Source organism: Hyla sarda, chromosome 3 (genome assembly GCF_029499605.1).
Source record: "Hyla sarda isolate aHylSar1 chromosome 3, aHylSar1.hap1, whole genome shotgun sequence".
Lineage (NCBI taxonomy): Eukaryota > Metazoa > Chordata > Amphibia > Anura > Hylidae > Hyla > Hyla sarda.
Genome location: NC_079191.1, coordinates 179,635,948 through 179,650,099, shown reverse-complemented (window position 1 = coordinate 179,650,099; position 14,152 = coordinate 179,635,948). Strand labels below are relative to the sequence as shown.

At 47.2% G+C, this 14,152-nt stretch overlaps 1 protein-coding gene across 4 annotated transcripts in view; it reads right to left on the bottom strand.

The window, feature by feature from the left end:
• The window catches only part of FAM131A (family with sequence similarity 131 member A), an 81,273-nt gene extending 68,586 nt beyond the window's left edge, over positions 1-12,687 (bottom strand). For 2 of the 4 annotated variants that reach the window (XM_056565660.1, XM_056565659.1), the window contains exon 1: positions 12,359-12,687. In XM_056565660.1, the coding sequence (XP_056421635.1) occupies positions 12,359-12,398 (40 nt within the window). In that variant the 5' untranslated portion in view covers positions 12,399-12,687. Of the gene's footprint in view, positions 1-8,800; positions 8,859-12,358 lie in introns of those variants that run through there. The other 2 variants (XM_056565661.1, XM_056565662.1) reach the window with 2 other exon arrangements.
• Positions 12,688-14,152: the final 1,465 nt, after the last annotated feature.

Here is a 14,152-nt window from a genome sequence, read left to right as displayed (position 1 = left end):
CGTACCTGACTCGCTCTCCCTCGGTCCTGTCCCGGCGCGCGCGGCCCCGCTCCCTAGGGCGCGCGCGCGCCGGGTCTCTGCGATTTAAAGGGCCAGTGCACCAATGATGGTGCCTGGCCCAATCTTCCCAATTAGCTTAATTGGCTCCCACCTGTGCACTTCCCTATATCACCTCACTTCCCCTGCACTCCCTTGCCGGATCTTGTTGCCTTAGTGCCTAGTGAAAGCGTTCCCTTGTCTGTTCCTAGCCCGTGTTCCTGACCTCCTGCCGTTGCCCCTGACTACGATCCTTGCTGCCTGCCTCGACCTTCTGCTACGTCCGACCTTGCTTCTGCCTTCTCCCTTGTACCTCGCCTATCTTCAGCATCTTCAGCAGCCAGAGAGGTGAGCCGTTGCTAGTGGATACGACCTGGTCACTACCGCCGCAGCAAGACCATCCCGCTTTGCGGCGGGCTCTGGTGAAAACCTGTAGTGGCTTAGAACCGGTCCACTAGCGCGGTCCTCGCCATCCCTCTCTGCCAGCCGGCATTGTGACAGTAGATCCGGCCATGGATCCCGCTGAAGTTCCTCTGTCAGTTGTCGCTGACCTCACCACGGTGGCCGCCCAGCAAGCCCGACAGATCGCCCTTCTAACCCGTCAGCTGTCGGAAATGTCCACCATTTCGCACCAACTTCAGTCGCAACTTCTCCAGCAATCTTCTCCTCCGCCAGCTCCTGCACCTCCTCCGCAGCGAGTGGCCACTCCTAGCCTTCGCCTGTCCTTGCCGGACAAATTTAATGGGGACTCTAAGTATTGCCGTGGCTTTCTTTCGCAATGTTCCCAGCACTTGGAGATGATGTCGGACCAGTTCCCTACTGAAAGGTCTAAGGTGGCTTTCGTGTTCTGCCTTCTGTCTGGAAAAGCCCTGTCATGGGCCGCACCGCTCTGGGACCGCAATGACTCCGTCACTGCCTCTGTACACTCCTTCTTCTCGGAAATTCGAAGTGTCTTTGAGGAACCTGCCCGAGCTTCTTCAGCCGAGATTGCCCTGCTGAACCTGGCCCAGGGTGTTTCTTCCGTTGGCGAGTACGCCATTCAGTTCCGTGCTCTTGCTTACGAGTTGTCCTGGAATAATGAGGTTCTCTGCGCGACCTTTAAAAAAGGCCTATCCAGCAACATTAAAGATGTTCTGGCCGCACGAGAGACTCCTGCTGACCTACATGAACTCATTCATCTAGCCACTCGCATTGACATGCGTTCTTCCGGATGGCGTCTGGAGCTCCGCCTGGATATGGACTTTGTTCGCACGAAGCGTTTTTTCTCTCCGGCTCCTCTCTCCTCTGGTCCTCTGCAATCTGTTCCTGTGCTTCCCGCCGCGGAGGCTATGCAAGTTGACCGGTCTTGCTTGACACCTCAAGAGAGGACACGACGCCGCATGGAGAATCTTTGCCTGTACTATGCCGGTACCGAACACTTCCTGAAGGATTGTCCTATCCGTCCTCCCCGCCTGGAAAGACGTACGCTGACTCCGCACAAAGGTGACACAGTTCTTGATGTCAACTCTGCTTCTCCATGCCTTACTGTGCCTGTGCGGATATCTGCCTATACCTTCTCCTTCTCTACTATGCTCTTCTTGGATTCCGGATCTGCAGGAAAATTTTTTTTGGCCTCTCTCATCAACAGGTTCTACGTTCCTGTGACCAGTCTCGCCAGACCCCTCTACATCTATTGTTTTTTCAATAAAAGATTGGACTGTCTCGTACGTTTCCACACAGAACCCCTCCTAATTTGCATCGGACCTCATCACGGAAAAATTGAGTTTTTTTTCCTCAGGTTCTTTGGCCCCAAGAAGAGGGGGAGACCCAAGGGGGGGGGTACTGTTACGCCGAGCGCTCCGGGTCCCCGTTCCTCCCCGGAGCGCTCGCCTCATCTTCGTTGTTGCAGCGCCCCGGTCAGATCCACTGACCGGGTGCGCTGCGGTCCCGCCTTCAGCCGGGATGCGATTCGCGATGCGGATAGCGCCCGCTCGCGATGCGCACCCCGGCCCCCGTACCTGACTCGCTCTCCCTCGGTCCTGTCCCGGCGCGCGCGGCCCCGCTCCCTAGGGCGCGCGCGCGCCGGGTCTCTGCGATTTAAAGGGCCAGTGCACCAATGATGGTGCCTGGCCCAATCTTCCCAATTAGCTTAATTGGCTCCCACCTGTGCACTTCCCTATATCACCTCACTTCCCCTGCACTCCCTTGCCGGATCTTGTTGCCTTAGTGCCTAGTGAAAGCGTTCCCTTGTCTGTTCCTAGCCCGTGTTCCTGACCTCCTGCCGTTGCCCCTGACTACGATCCTTGCTGCCTGCCTCGACCTTCTGCTACGTCCGACCTTGCTTCTGCCTACTCCCTTGTACCTCGCCTATCTTCAGCATCTTCAGCAGCCAGAGAGGTGAGCCGTTGCTAGTGGATACGACCTGGTCACTACCGCCGCAGCAAGACCATCCCGCTTTGCGGCGGGCTCTGGTGAAAACCTGTAGTGGCTTAGAACCGGTCCACTAGCGCGGTCCTCGCCATCCCTCTCTGGCACAGAGGATCCACTACCTGCCAGCCGGCATCGTGACAGTATATCTTCTTTTCAGAATATGCTATTTAGCAGCTAGAGGCACGGGCGGGGTTACGATCATGCTGATATCAGCGCTGTTCGTTTAGTGCTCAACCAGCTCATGAATATTCATTTGATCCCTCCACCTTCCTGGTCTGTGTCAGTGGCTACTGCACATGTGCCACTTCCTGGGTGCACAAAGGTGGCTGTGAGTGTAAAGCTGCACCACATCCATCTTGGTGTACCCAGGAAGTGGCACATGCGCAGTAAAGCATTAAATAGGAGCGGGGAGGCAGGGCGAGAACATAAATATTCATGAGCTGGGCCAAGCGCTAAATGCACAGCTCCACATTGCAGCAACAGATGTGATCAAGGTAGGCATCATTTTAATCAGTGTCACCCGCACTACCAATCAGTACCACTGGTTAGTGCGGGTAACACTGGAACAGTTTTCCTTTAATGTGCCTTTAGTCTGGACTGTGACCATTCTTATGCCTCATGTTGGAATTATGTACAATGAGTAAAATAGATATCTATAGGGATAGACAGGAGAGAGCACAGAGGAGTGCTAGTCCCACCCTCACTTACTGTGTCCCAGCCTGTGCTTCAGGATTATGTTCTGTATGGTAGCGCCCATTTAAGTTTTCTACCTGTTGGTAGAGGATACATACAAACATATATTTTTTTTTTATTTATTAATGTGGATGTTTATTTTTTGCAACATTAAACCCATACACACAAACATGGAACCTGTATGCAGTTTTGACCCCTGTGAACAGTGAGCACTGCTACTATGCTAAAGTGCTGGGGAAGCAAGTTTAAACATACCCAGGTTTACAATCACAGTGCTAATATAGCAGAGAAACACTTACTCATGGCTGTATGAAAAGGAGTATTCAAAGTGTCCGCTGGATGTTCCTTCAGAGAAATGTCCTCGGCGCATCCCCTCCCCAGTTATACTAGCACTAATCAACCACATATGTGTATTTTAACTTGTTTCCCCAGCAATGGTAGCAGGTAGTGGGATCAAAACTGGTGACCAAAAAAACATTTAAGAAGACGCCTTTGCCAAGTTTATGATCTGTATTCTAAGCCAATTTCTGTCACAGGTTTCTGTCACAAGGTAAACCAGCTTATGGGTGGTATTATCTTAGCCTGCAAATTGTTTACATGCATAGTGGCGCAGCAAGAAGCAGATTGGCGCAACAGGGCTCATTTATTATCAGACACACAGATAGTCAACAAATCAAACACAATCAGAAACAGTAAGGAACAAAGGAAACCGTACCTGTCAGCAGGAAAACAGGCATGTAAATAAATACGGTAAGTACATGGCTAAATAGTGATCTGGATTTGTAGTCTCCATAGTGCTTTCCAGAGCCAAGATAAAGCCTTTTTTTTAATTATTATGCAAATGAGGCTCAAGTAGTCAGGGGCGTGGCCCTGCAGGGAAAGAGTCCAGATAAGTCCAGCCCATGTACTCCTTATTACCACTCCTTGGTCCGCTTGCATTCACCTACACTGTCTGACAGCTAATAAATAAAAAAGGCTCTTGCCATGCTGGATAATGCCCTCTAGGCACGGGAGCCTCATTTGCATAATAACACAAATATTAACGTAGACTTATATCTTGCTGATGGTGGGGACTGTGAAGATAAAAATGGTATACATTGAATCCTGATGACTGACTATCTAGCTTATTCACACTCCTCCTTGCCTTAAAACCGGTAATTCAGAAGTTAAATTTATTAATGCAACATGATGACCTTCTATAAGCCATTTTTACCAGCAATGCCAATTTGCATTGCAATTCAAAAGCAGTTGGGCAGGTAGATCTAGCCTAGCAGCCATCTAGAGAACTGGTAGGATGAGTTTGTAATGGAGTGAAGACAATTGTTCCTCATATTAGGAAACATGGATCACATTTTGTATCAATGGTTCTTTCGTTTTTAATAAATATGTCCCAAAGTATCAGGCAGGCTGCTTGGAAAGGCAGCTGACAATTGTATGAAGATTAAGTTAACTAAGTTAAAGGGGTACTCCGGTGAAATGTTTTTTTTTTTATTTTTTTAAACAACTGGTGCCAGAAAGTTAAACAGATTTGTAAATTACTTCTATTAAAAAAAATCTTAATCCTTCCTGCACTTATTAGCTGCTGAATACTACAGTGGAAATTCTTTTCCGTTTGAAACACAAAGCTGTCTGCTGACATCACGAGCACAGTGCTCTCTGCTGACATCTCTGTCCATTTTAGGAACTGCCAGAGTAAAAGGAAATCCCCATAGCAAACATATGCTGTTCTGGACAGTTCATAAAATGGACAGAGATGTCAGCAGAGAGCACTGTGCTCATGATGTCAGCAGACAGCAGTGTGTTTCAAAAAGAAAAGAATTTCCACTGTAGTATTCAGCAGCTAATAAGTACAGGAAGGATTAAGATTTTTTTAATAGAAGTAATTTACAAATCTGTTTAACTTTCTGGCCCCAGTTGATTTATGATTTAAAAAAAAAAAATACGTTTTTCACCGGAGTACCCCTTTAAATGTAGTTTGCACGCATTAACGGAAAAGGTAGGGAACACTGTGTATAAGAAGAAAAGCATATGTAATGCAGTGCAATAAGGTACTGAATAATGATGAGTGCACTGGTCGTCGCAAACCGTCAATAATAATAATAATCATAGTCAGGTCGTCCTGCTTGTGCCTATAGCCATTAATTGACCAGCTGCTCTCAGAGCTCCTCCATAGCAACTCGGTTCTATGTGACAGGAAGTGACAGTGCCAAGTAATGTAGGATGGATAAAAATAATACGGGCAGGCCATGCTGTACTTGCTGCGATTAAATAGATCTGCATCACATGCTATACAGCCCACACTGCACTGTGCTTACACATATTATATGCACAACAGTACGGTATTATGAAGAAAGACGTGAATCAATCCTAGGCTTCTTCAAAAAATCAACAGCAAATATCTCTGGAAAAAAGATGGTATTCATCTGGAAACAAATACATCATTGCTACTGAAAGTTATGGTGGTAGTGTACACAAATACTTGCGTTTTATTACAAGTGTGCATGCAATGAAATCCTCTCATATCTACAATATGATTTTAAGCACTGACATATCTAATTAGTAAATATCAGTTAGCTCAAAGCATGAATACAATGGTTATAAAAACAGCCCCAAGGGGGCATAACAGAAAGATGCCAAGTAAGACCCGATGCTCAAGGGACATTGTTGTTACTGTATCAAATTTAGAATCTTCACTGATGCACCATCAGAAATGTACAGTGCAGTACCTGGTAAACATGTAGCACATCCTGAGAACACCACTGTCCTGGTTGTGCCATTGTGCCATTATTATTTTGCATTTAAAATCAGGAAATGAAGGTGTTAAAACAAAGAAGGAAAAAAAATTATCTAGACCAGTGGTCTCCAACCTGTGGACCTCCAGCTGTTGCAAAACTACAACTCCCAGCATGCCCGGACAGCTGGGAGTTGTAGTTTTGCAACAGCTGGAGGTTCCGCAGGTTGGAGACCACTGATCTAGACCGTGACAGTGAATTTTCATTGCAATATTGCTATTTACTCTTGGTTTTAGCGATCATGCCCATCGACCACTTTGGGATCAGTATGGAAAACGTCCTAATGCACCATCAGAAATGTACAGTGCAGTACCTGGTATACATGTAGCACATCCTGAGAACACCTCTGTCCTGGTTTGCCCTACAGGCTAAGATTGCGCCATTATTTTTTTGCATTTAAAATCAGGTAATGAAGGTATTAAAACAAATAAGGAAAAAAATAATCTAGACCAGTGGTCTCCAACCTGCGGACCTCCAGCTGTTGCAAAACTACAATTCCCAGCATTCCCGGCAGCTGGGAGTTGCAGTTTTGCAACAGCTGGAGGTCCGCGGGTTGGAGACCACTGATCTAGACCGTGACAGTGAATTTTCATAGCAACATTGCTATTTACTCTTGGTTTTAGCGATCATGCCCATCGACCACTTTGGGATCAGTATGGAAAACATCCTAATGCACCATCAGAAATGTACAGTGCAGTACCTGGTATACATGTAGCACATCCTGAGAACACCACTGTCCTGGTTGTGCCATTGTGCCATTATTTTTTTGCATTTAAAATCAGGAAATGAAGGTGTTAAAACAAAGAAGGAAAAAAATTATCTAGACCAGTGGTCTCCAACCTGCGGACCTCCAGCTGTTGCAAAACTACAACTCCCAGCATGCCCGGACAGCTGGGAGTTGCAGTTTTGCAACAGCTGGAGGTCCGCGGGTTGGAGACCACTGATCTAGACCGTAACAGTGAATTTTCATAGCAACATTGCTATTTACTCTTGGTTTTAGCGATCATGCCCATCGACCACTTTGGGATCAGTATGGAAAACATCCTAATGCACCATCAGAAATGTACAGTGCAGTACCTGGTATACATGTAGCACATCCTGAGAACACCACTGTCCTGGTTGTGCCATTGTGCCATTATTTTTTTGCATTTAAAATCAGGAAATGAAGGTGTTAAAACAAAGAAGGAAAAAAATTATCTAGACCAGTGGTCTCCAACCTGCGGACCTCCAGCTGTTGCAAAACTACAACTCCCAGCATGCCCGGACAGCTGGGAGTTGCAGTTTTGCAACAGCTGGAGGTCCGCGGGTTGGAGACCACTGATCTAGACCGTGACAGTGAATTTTCATAGCAACATTGCTATTTACTCTTGGTTTTAGCGATCATGCCCATCGACCACTTTGGGATCAGTATGGAAAACATCCTAATGCACCATCAGAAATGTACAGTGCAGTACCTGGTATACATGTAGCACATCCTGAGAACACCACTGTCCTGGTTGTGCCATTGTGCCATTATTTTTTTGCATTTAAAATCAGGAAATGAAGGTGTTAAAACAAAGAAGGAAAAAAATTATCTAGACCAGTGGTCTCCAACCTGCGGACCTCCAGCTGTTGCAAAACTACAACTCCCAGCATGCCCGGACAGCTGGGAGTTGCAGTTTTGCAACAGCTGGAGGTCCGCGGGTTGGAGACCACTGATCTAGACCGTGACAGTGAATTTTCATAGCAACATTGCTATTTACTCTTGGTTTTAGCGATCATGCCCATCGACCACTTTGGGATCAGTATGGAAAACATCCTAATGCACCATCAGAAATGTACAGTGCAGTACCTGGTATACATGTAGCACATCCTGAGAACACCACTGTCCTGGTTGTGCCATTATTTTTTTGCATTTAAAATCAGGAAATGAAGGTGTTAAAACAAAGAAGGAAAAAAAATTATCTAGACCAGTGGTCTCCAACCTGCGGACCTCCAGCTGTTGCAAAACTACAACTCCCAGCATGCCCGGACAGCCGAAGGCTGTCCGGGCATGCTGGGAGTTGTAGTTTTGCAACAGCTGGAGGTCCGCAGGTTGGAGACCACTGGTCTAGACTGAGACAGTGAATTTTCATTGCAACACTGCTATTTACTCTTGGTTTTAGCGATCATGCCCATCGACCACTTTGGGATCAGTATGGAAAACATCCTAAATACTTAGCCAAAGTAAGTTTAATGAGCAGTCTTTCTATAAGAATGCCATGTAAAACAAAATCCCATCCTTCGCTGCATGCCATGTGCAGAGATTTCACTGCAGAAGTCACAGTAGAAGCCATGGCAGACAGACATATAGCTTTAACAATGCATTTTGCATATTGGTGCTGTTTCTTTGTGCAGTCCTGTTCGTAAGGGGTTTAGAATATGTCTTGGTCTTTTTATTAGGCAAGGATAATCCCGCAAAAATGCCAAATAACATCCCGTTCTGCTAGTAATATAGGTGTGGCAGTGACAACATCCCATGGTGGTAGTAGTAGTAGTATTATATAGCAGCCCTATTGTTTTGTAAACATAGGAAAGAAATTCTGTTCTGTTTACAATTTGATATCCAAATAAAACTATGCTGGAACAGCAGGTATGATGTAAAGTAAACTTCTGCAGATTTTCTACACAATACCCTCGCAGTATTAAAATATATTATAGAAAAGACTGCATGCTACCCTGCACCAACAAGCAGAAACCCTGTATACAGACGCACTGCACACCATAAGATGCATCATACACGGATCTACATCGTCATTCAGAAACAGCGCAGAAGTAAAGTAACCGATTGCGCAAACCATACGGAAAAATTGCATTTTGTGGTAGCATTCAATTTTAGAAATCATACAAACCTTCAAAAATGGAATCAATAAGACAGAGGAACCAGCAAGATGTAAACCATGTAGACGCTCTGCAAACCTCAGCACCATGAACTGCATCAACTTAAGAATGCAGAGCTTCCCAACCACACTCTAGAGCAGTGTTTCCCAACCAGTGTGCCTCCAGCTGTTGCCAAACTGCAACTCCCAGCATACCCGGACAGCCAAAATGCTGCTGGGAGTTGTAGTTTTAAAACGGCTGAAAGCACCCTGGTTAGGAAACACTGCTCTAGAGTCATACATGCACTTATATAGTAACTTTATGACACTCAATAATACTATTTCACAAACTGGCCATACACAGTGCAATGCTGCAGAAAATCGTCAAGCAATACTTACCTTAAATAATGTGTATTAGGGACCAACAGCGACGGTAACTATGGGAAGGATTTCCTGCCTTTATTTCTATATGTAATTGTTGGCAACAGATGTTATTTGTTCACACAATGCTTTTCAATGTAGAATGTGATTTTTGCTAAATATTAATAGGTTAATTCACCCCCAAAAATTATAACTATACGAGATGCCGGAACAAAAACCCTTATGGGTACGATTGTATCATTGTTGTAAGAAGTAGGGATCGACAGATTATTGGTTTGGCCGATATTTTCGGCCGATATTCACGATTTTGGACATTATCGGTATTGGCAATTAGCTTGCCGATAATGCCCCGCCTCCCCAGAGACCACCACCGCCGCTGCCCCATTGCCTCCCCCATCCCCGGTTTTATAATTACCTGTTCCTGGCTACTGCGGCGTCCTGCGCGCTGTGCAGCGCAATGACGAGTGACGTCCTCAACGCGATGTCACCGTCAATGCGCACAGTGACAGCTCAGGACGCCGCCGGAGCCAGAAGTAGAGCGGACCCTGGGAACAGGTAACTATAAAACCGGGGATGGGGGAGGCAATGGGGCAGCGGCGGTGGTTGGACTAGAGACAGGCAGGGGGAGAGAAGCGGGTGGCGGCGGCGGCGGTCTCTGGCCCCGCAAAAGCCACTGCAGTTCATTGATTTAAAGCACCCGCTTTAAATCATTGATCTGCAGTGGCTTCTACGGGGCCGGGTGGCGGTGGGGGGAAATAGCCGATAACTTATACCGGAATATCGGTATAAGTTATCAGCTATCGGCATCGGTCCTAAAAAAAACGATATTGGTCGATCCCTAATAAGAAGGTCTCAAGGAAAAGAATGCAAAATATTCTATTGAACTGTTGCAACAAATGCATGACATATAGCCAGCGTAACTGCTTGTATGTGATCACAGTCATACTTTATTGGTATATAGGAACACTAGCCACTATCTTGATCTACACCTTCCAGGGTTACTCCGTCGATTCATTTGCTTGCTATTCTGTAACTGAGGCGCAAATCTGTAAGCAAACCAATGCACTGCTCCATTTGTCAGGGAACAGAGAGGGAACTGTACAAATATAAGAAGTCATTCGCCTCCCTACTGTAGCGCAGACATAAAGGTCTCAGGGGACAGGAAAAAGAAAGAGGTCTCCGGAGAGGTAGCCGGAAAAGGTCCCTGGTGTCACATGATTAAAGGTAACATGCAACCTGAACAAATCCAGGTCCCTGTAGAACCTAAGGGCAGGGACATTGGTGGGCTAGGGTACCTGAACCCAGAATTTTTTTAATCACACTTCAATGTACTATCTACATAATAAGGGGAAAGTGTAAGGACCCAGGTAACCCGCTAGGAAAATACTAGGAGAGGTAACAACCCACTCCAGACCACCAGCCAAGAACCACAGAAAAGACCCTGCTGTCATTGCTACAGTCAATATGTCATTCAACATCTGTGTGCCATTTAATGTATCAGTTTCTCAGGCAGCATTAAACACTTTCTGCCGGTACCTACACAGCATATACCCCACCCTTGCCAATGCCAGCACTCTGTAACGCCAATTACTGCCACTGCACTTACCCATCAAAATGCCATTGCCGAAGCCTGCAAAGCATTAAGCACATCATCTTAACAGCACACTAAGTTTACATGTCGCCATAGCCTGCAGAGCATTATTCCCATTCTATGGAAGCCATGAAACCATCTGTGCTTGGCCTTTTAGGGTGGGGAATATTCAGTTGGCATTACCACCCAAGTTTGCAATGAAAGCTGTAGATATATTCAAGCCACCAAATAGTTAATAATGATAAGGCTTATATGGTGTCTTAACATAGCCAATACTAGTAGTATACCATATATATGATGCTATATACTGTACACTGTACTGTACTGTGTTGTTGCACTGGTGTCATGTTGAACTCCTCATCTTGAATCAATTGCCCATGCCAGGTCTAGAGATGCCCAGCACTGACCTCAAGGATCTAGGTACTTTCCTACCATCACAACAAGCTCCCATCTTTTGGTTGGCATCAGCCCAAGCGATAAACCTGTTATTTCTATGACAACTCCTAAAGGCTGTGACAGGATCTACTCCATCTTGATACAACCCATCCAGTAACGCAGTGTTTCCCAACCAGGGTGCCTCCAGCTGTTGCAAAACTACAACTCCCAGCATGCCCGGACAGCCGAAGGCTGTCCGGGCATGCTGGGAGTTGTAGTTTTGCAACAGCTGGAGGTACCCTGGTTTGGAAACACTGCATTACCTGAATGGTGGCCTCTACATAACTGGCTCTGGTCTAGGAGAGGGTACAGTTTTGGGGGGGGGGGGAGGACAGACCTTGGGAACAGTTCACACTGGAAAGGAATTCGAGAGCAAAACTTTTTGCTACAACACCTTTATTTTTAACCCTTTACCAAGGCCAAATAGTATTAACCCTTTCTGGTCTGCAGCTCTAATAACTAATAGCATTTCAAGGCTGTTACCCCTGTCCTATGGTGCCCAGGGCAGGATTTAACTCTACCCCACTTGTTATTTACATGGTCTGGGGCAACGGTGCCCTCCCCTTCTGAGGGGTCACAATACACACAAGTCTGCAGAGCATTTACCCCTGCCATGCTTGGACTCGCAGACCAAAGCCCAGCAGCGCAGGCAGAGCCTCGACCACAGCCTGCAGAGCATTGCCCAGTAGAGCAGGCAGAGCATTGCCCAGTAGTGCAGGCAGAGCATTGCCCAGTAGTGCAGGCAGAGCATTGCCCAGTAGTGCAGGCAGAGCATTGCCCAGTAGTGCAGGCAGAGCATCGGCCAAAGCCTTCAGAACATTGTCCAGTAGTGCAGGAAGGGCAACAGTCCGAGCCTGCAGAGCATTACCTTATAGTATAAGGAGAGCGTCAGCCCCAGCCTGCAGAGCATTACCTAGTAGTACAAGCAGGGTATCAGCCAGAGCCTGCAGAGCATTGTATAGTAGTACAGGCAGAGCATCAGCTCCATCCTGCAGAGCGTTGCCCAGAAGCGTTACATACACTGCGGTGGAGTAATGTTCTGCTCATCAGGTGAATCACCGGGCTCTCCGGTCCTGTATACACCACACACAAGCACGGAGCCGCCACATGCAGAGCACAGGTGCTGCCGCTATATATGACCAGACACAGAGCAGAATACATACACATAACCCTACTCCGCTCACCGGTCCCGCTGCTCCGGCTCCCGATACAGCCCATAGTCATCCTCAGCAGTCCGGGCACATCCCGACAGTACAAGAGCCGGGCGCTCGGCGAATGGCAACCGAATATGCGGCGCTTCTGGGTGACTGAGGACGAGGGGCCGCGCAGATATCGGGGTGACTAGCGCGTCCCTGCTCCCGTTATGTTCCCCGGAGCTGCAGCTGCTGATGAGCAGAAACTGTGACGTCACCGCCCCTCCACGGCTACAGCATCCACAGCAACACCCTGCTGCTGCCGCCTTATTGTGAGGGCGGGAGAAAGGGGAGCGAGAGGGGGGGGCACAACCGATGGCCGGGCACACACCGGGGAGCTGCCCATGAGGCACGGCGTGAGGGCTGCAGGAACGGGAGGGGAAGGAGATAAGGCCAATGTGAGGGGTAGGGTTTGCGAGCCCCTGGTAATAGTGTGAGAATAGCAGAGATGACATGGCCCTGGCGTGACAAATATAGGAGCTGGTTAACCCTATAGGATACATAACAGTGCCTCCCCGGATGGTGCTGGTTTATAAGGCTGTAACCCTATGGATCATAGTAGGAGTCATAAGGTGCCACCACCTGTATATCCAACATTGGTGAGAAGGTTGGCATGAAATTCCCCAAGTTGTGTGCAACAGGGCCACCACATAAAGGTTCACTACACCGTCACTGCAAACTTTGCAAATAGCTTGGAATTTACTGTCATTTTATGCATTTAGTACCTATCCACACCTATGTGTCTCCATAGAAACAGACAACAAGATGGTGTAGTTGGCAAAAAAGAGAGGCTGGCTGCACTTGGCTGCCTGGAGAAACATGCATAATACAAAAATGGCTTCTTGCAACAATAGACGTAAATGTATGTCCCGGTGCCTGGTACTTAACGTACATCCTGAGCGTCATTCTGCCTATGAAACGTACGCAGGAGCTGTGCTCACTTCATAGACTAATTGATGGCACTCACAGTCAATGGCGGACATCAGCGACCATACATAGACAATATATATGGGAGTCTGATTGGACCCCACTCCCAAGTACCTCAGGGCTGGCACTGGTGTGGTTTCAGGCAGACTCTACTAGAAGAGCGACGATGCAATAGCATAGCATTATTCAGTATTAGGCTTTGCTAATGATTTCTTAAATAGTGTAAAAAACCCTAATGAAAATGTAAATCACCCCCCTTTTCCCCTTAAGGGTCTAGTCATACGTACAGTATTCTACGCAGATTTGATGCGCAGGATTTTAACCACTTGGGGACCAAGGTCGTACCTGTATGCCTGTGGGAATTTCGGTCCGGGCAGGGACTGGACCGAGATGTCTGCTGAAATCATTCAGCGGGCACCTGTGCAAACCCAACACAGTGGTCTCCAAACTGTTCTCCAGTTTTTGCATAACTTTATCTCCCAACATGCCCTTCGGCATGCTGGGAGGTGTAGTTTTGCAACAACTAGAGGCACACTGGTTGGGAAACATTGTCTATAACTCCCAGCATGCACTGACAGACCATGCTTGCTGGGAGTTGTAGTTTTGCAACAGCCGGCGGCACATGGGTTGGGAAACACTGAGTTAGGAAACAGACAGTGATGTGGAAACACTGCGGTAGTTTGTTACCTAACTCAGTGTTTCCCAACTAGTGTGCCTCTAGCTGTTGTATAACTACAACTCCCAGCATGCATAGTCTGTCAGTGCATGCTGGGAGTTGTAGTTTTGCAACAGCTGAAGGTTTTCCCCCTCCCCCCCCCCCCAGTGTACATTCACACGGGCGGGGGTTTACAGCAAGTC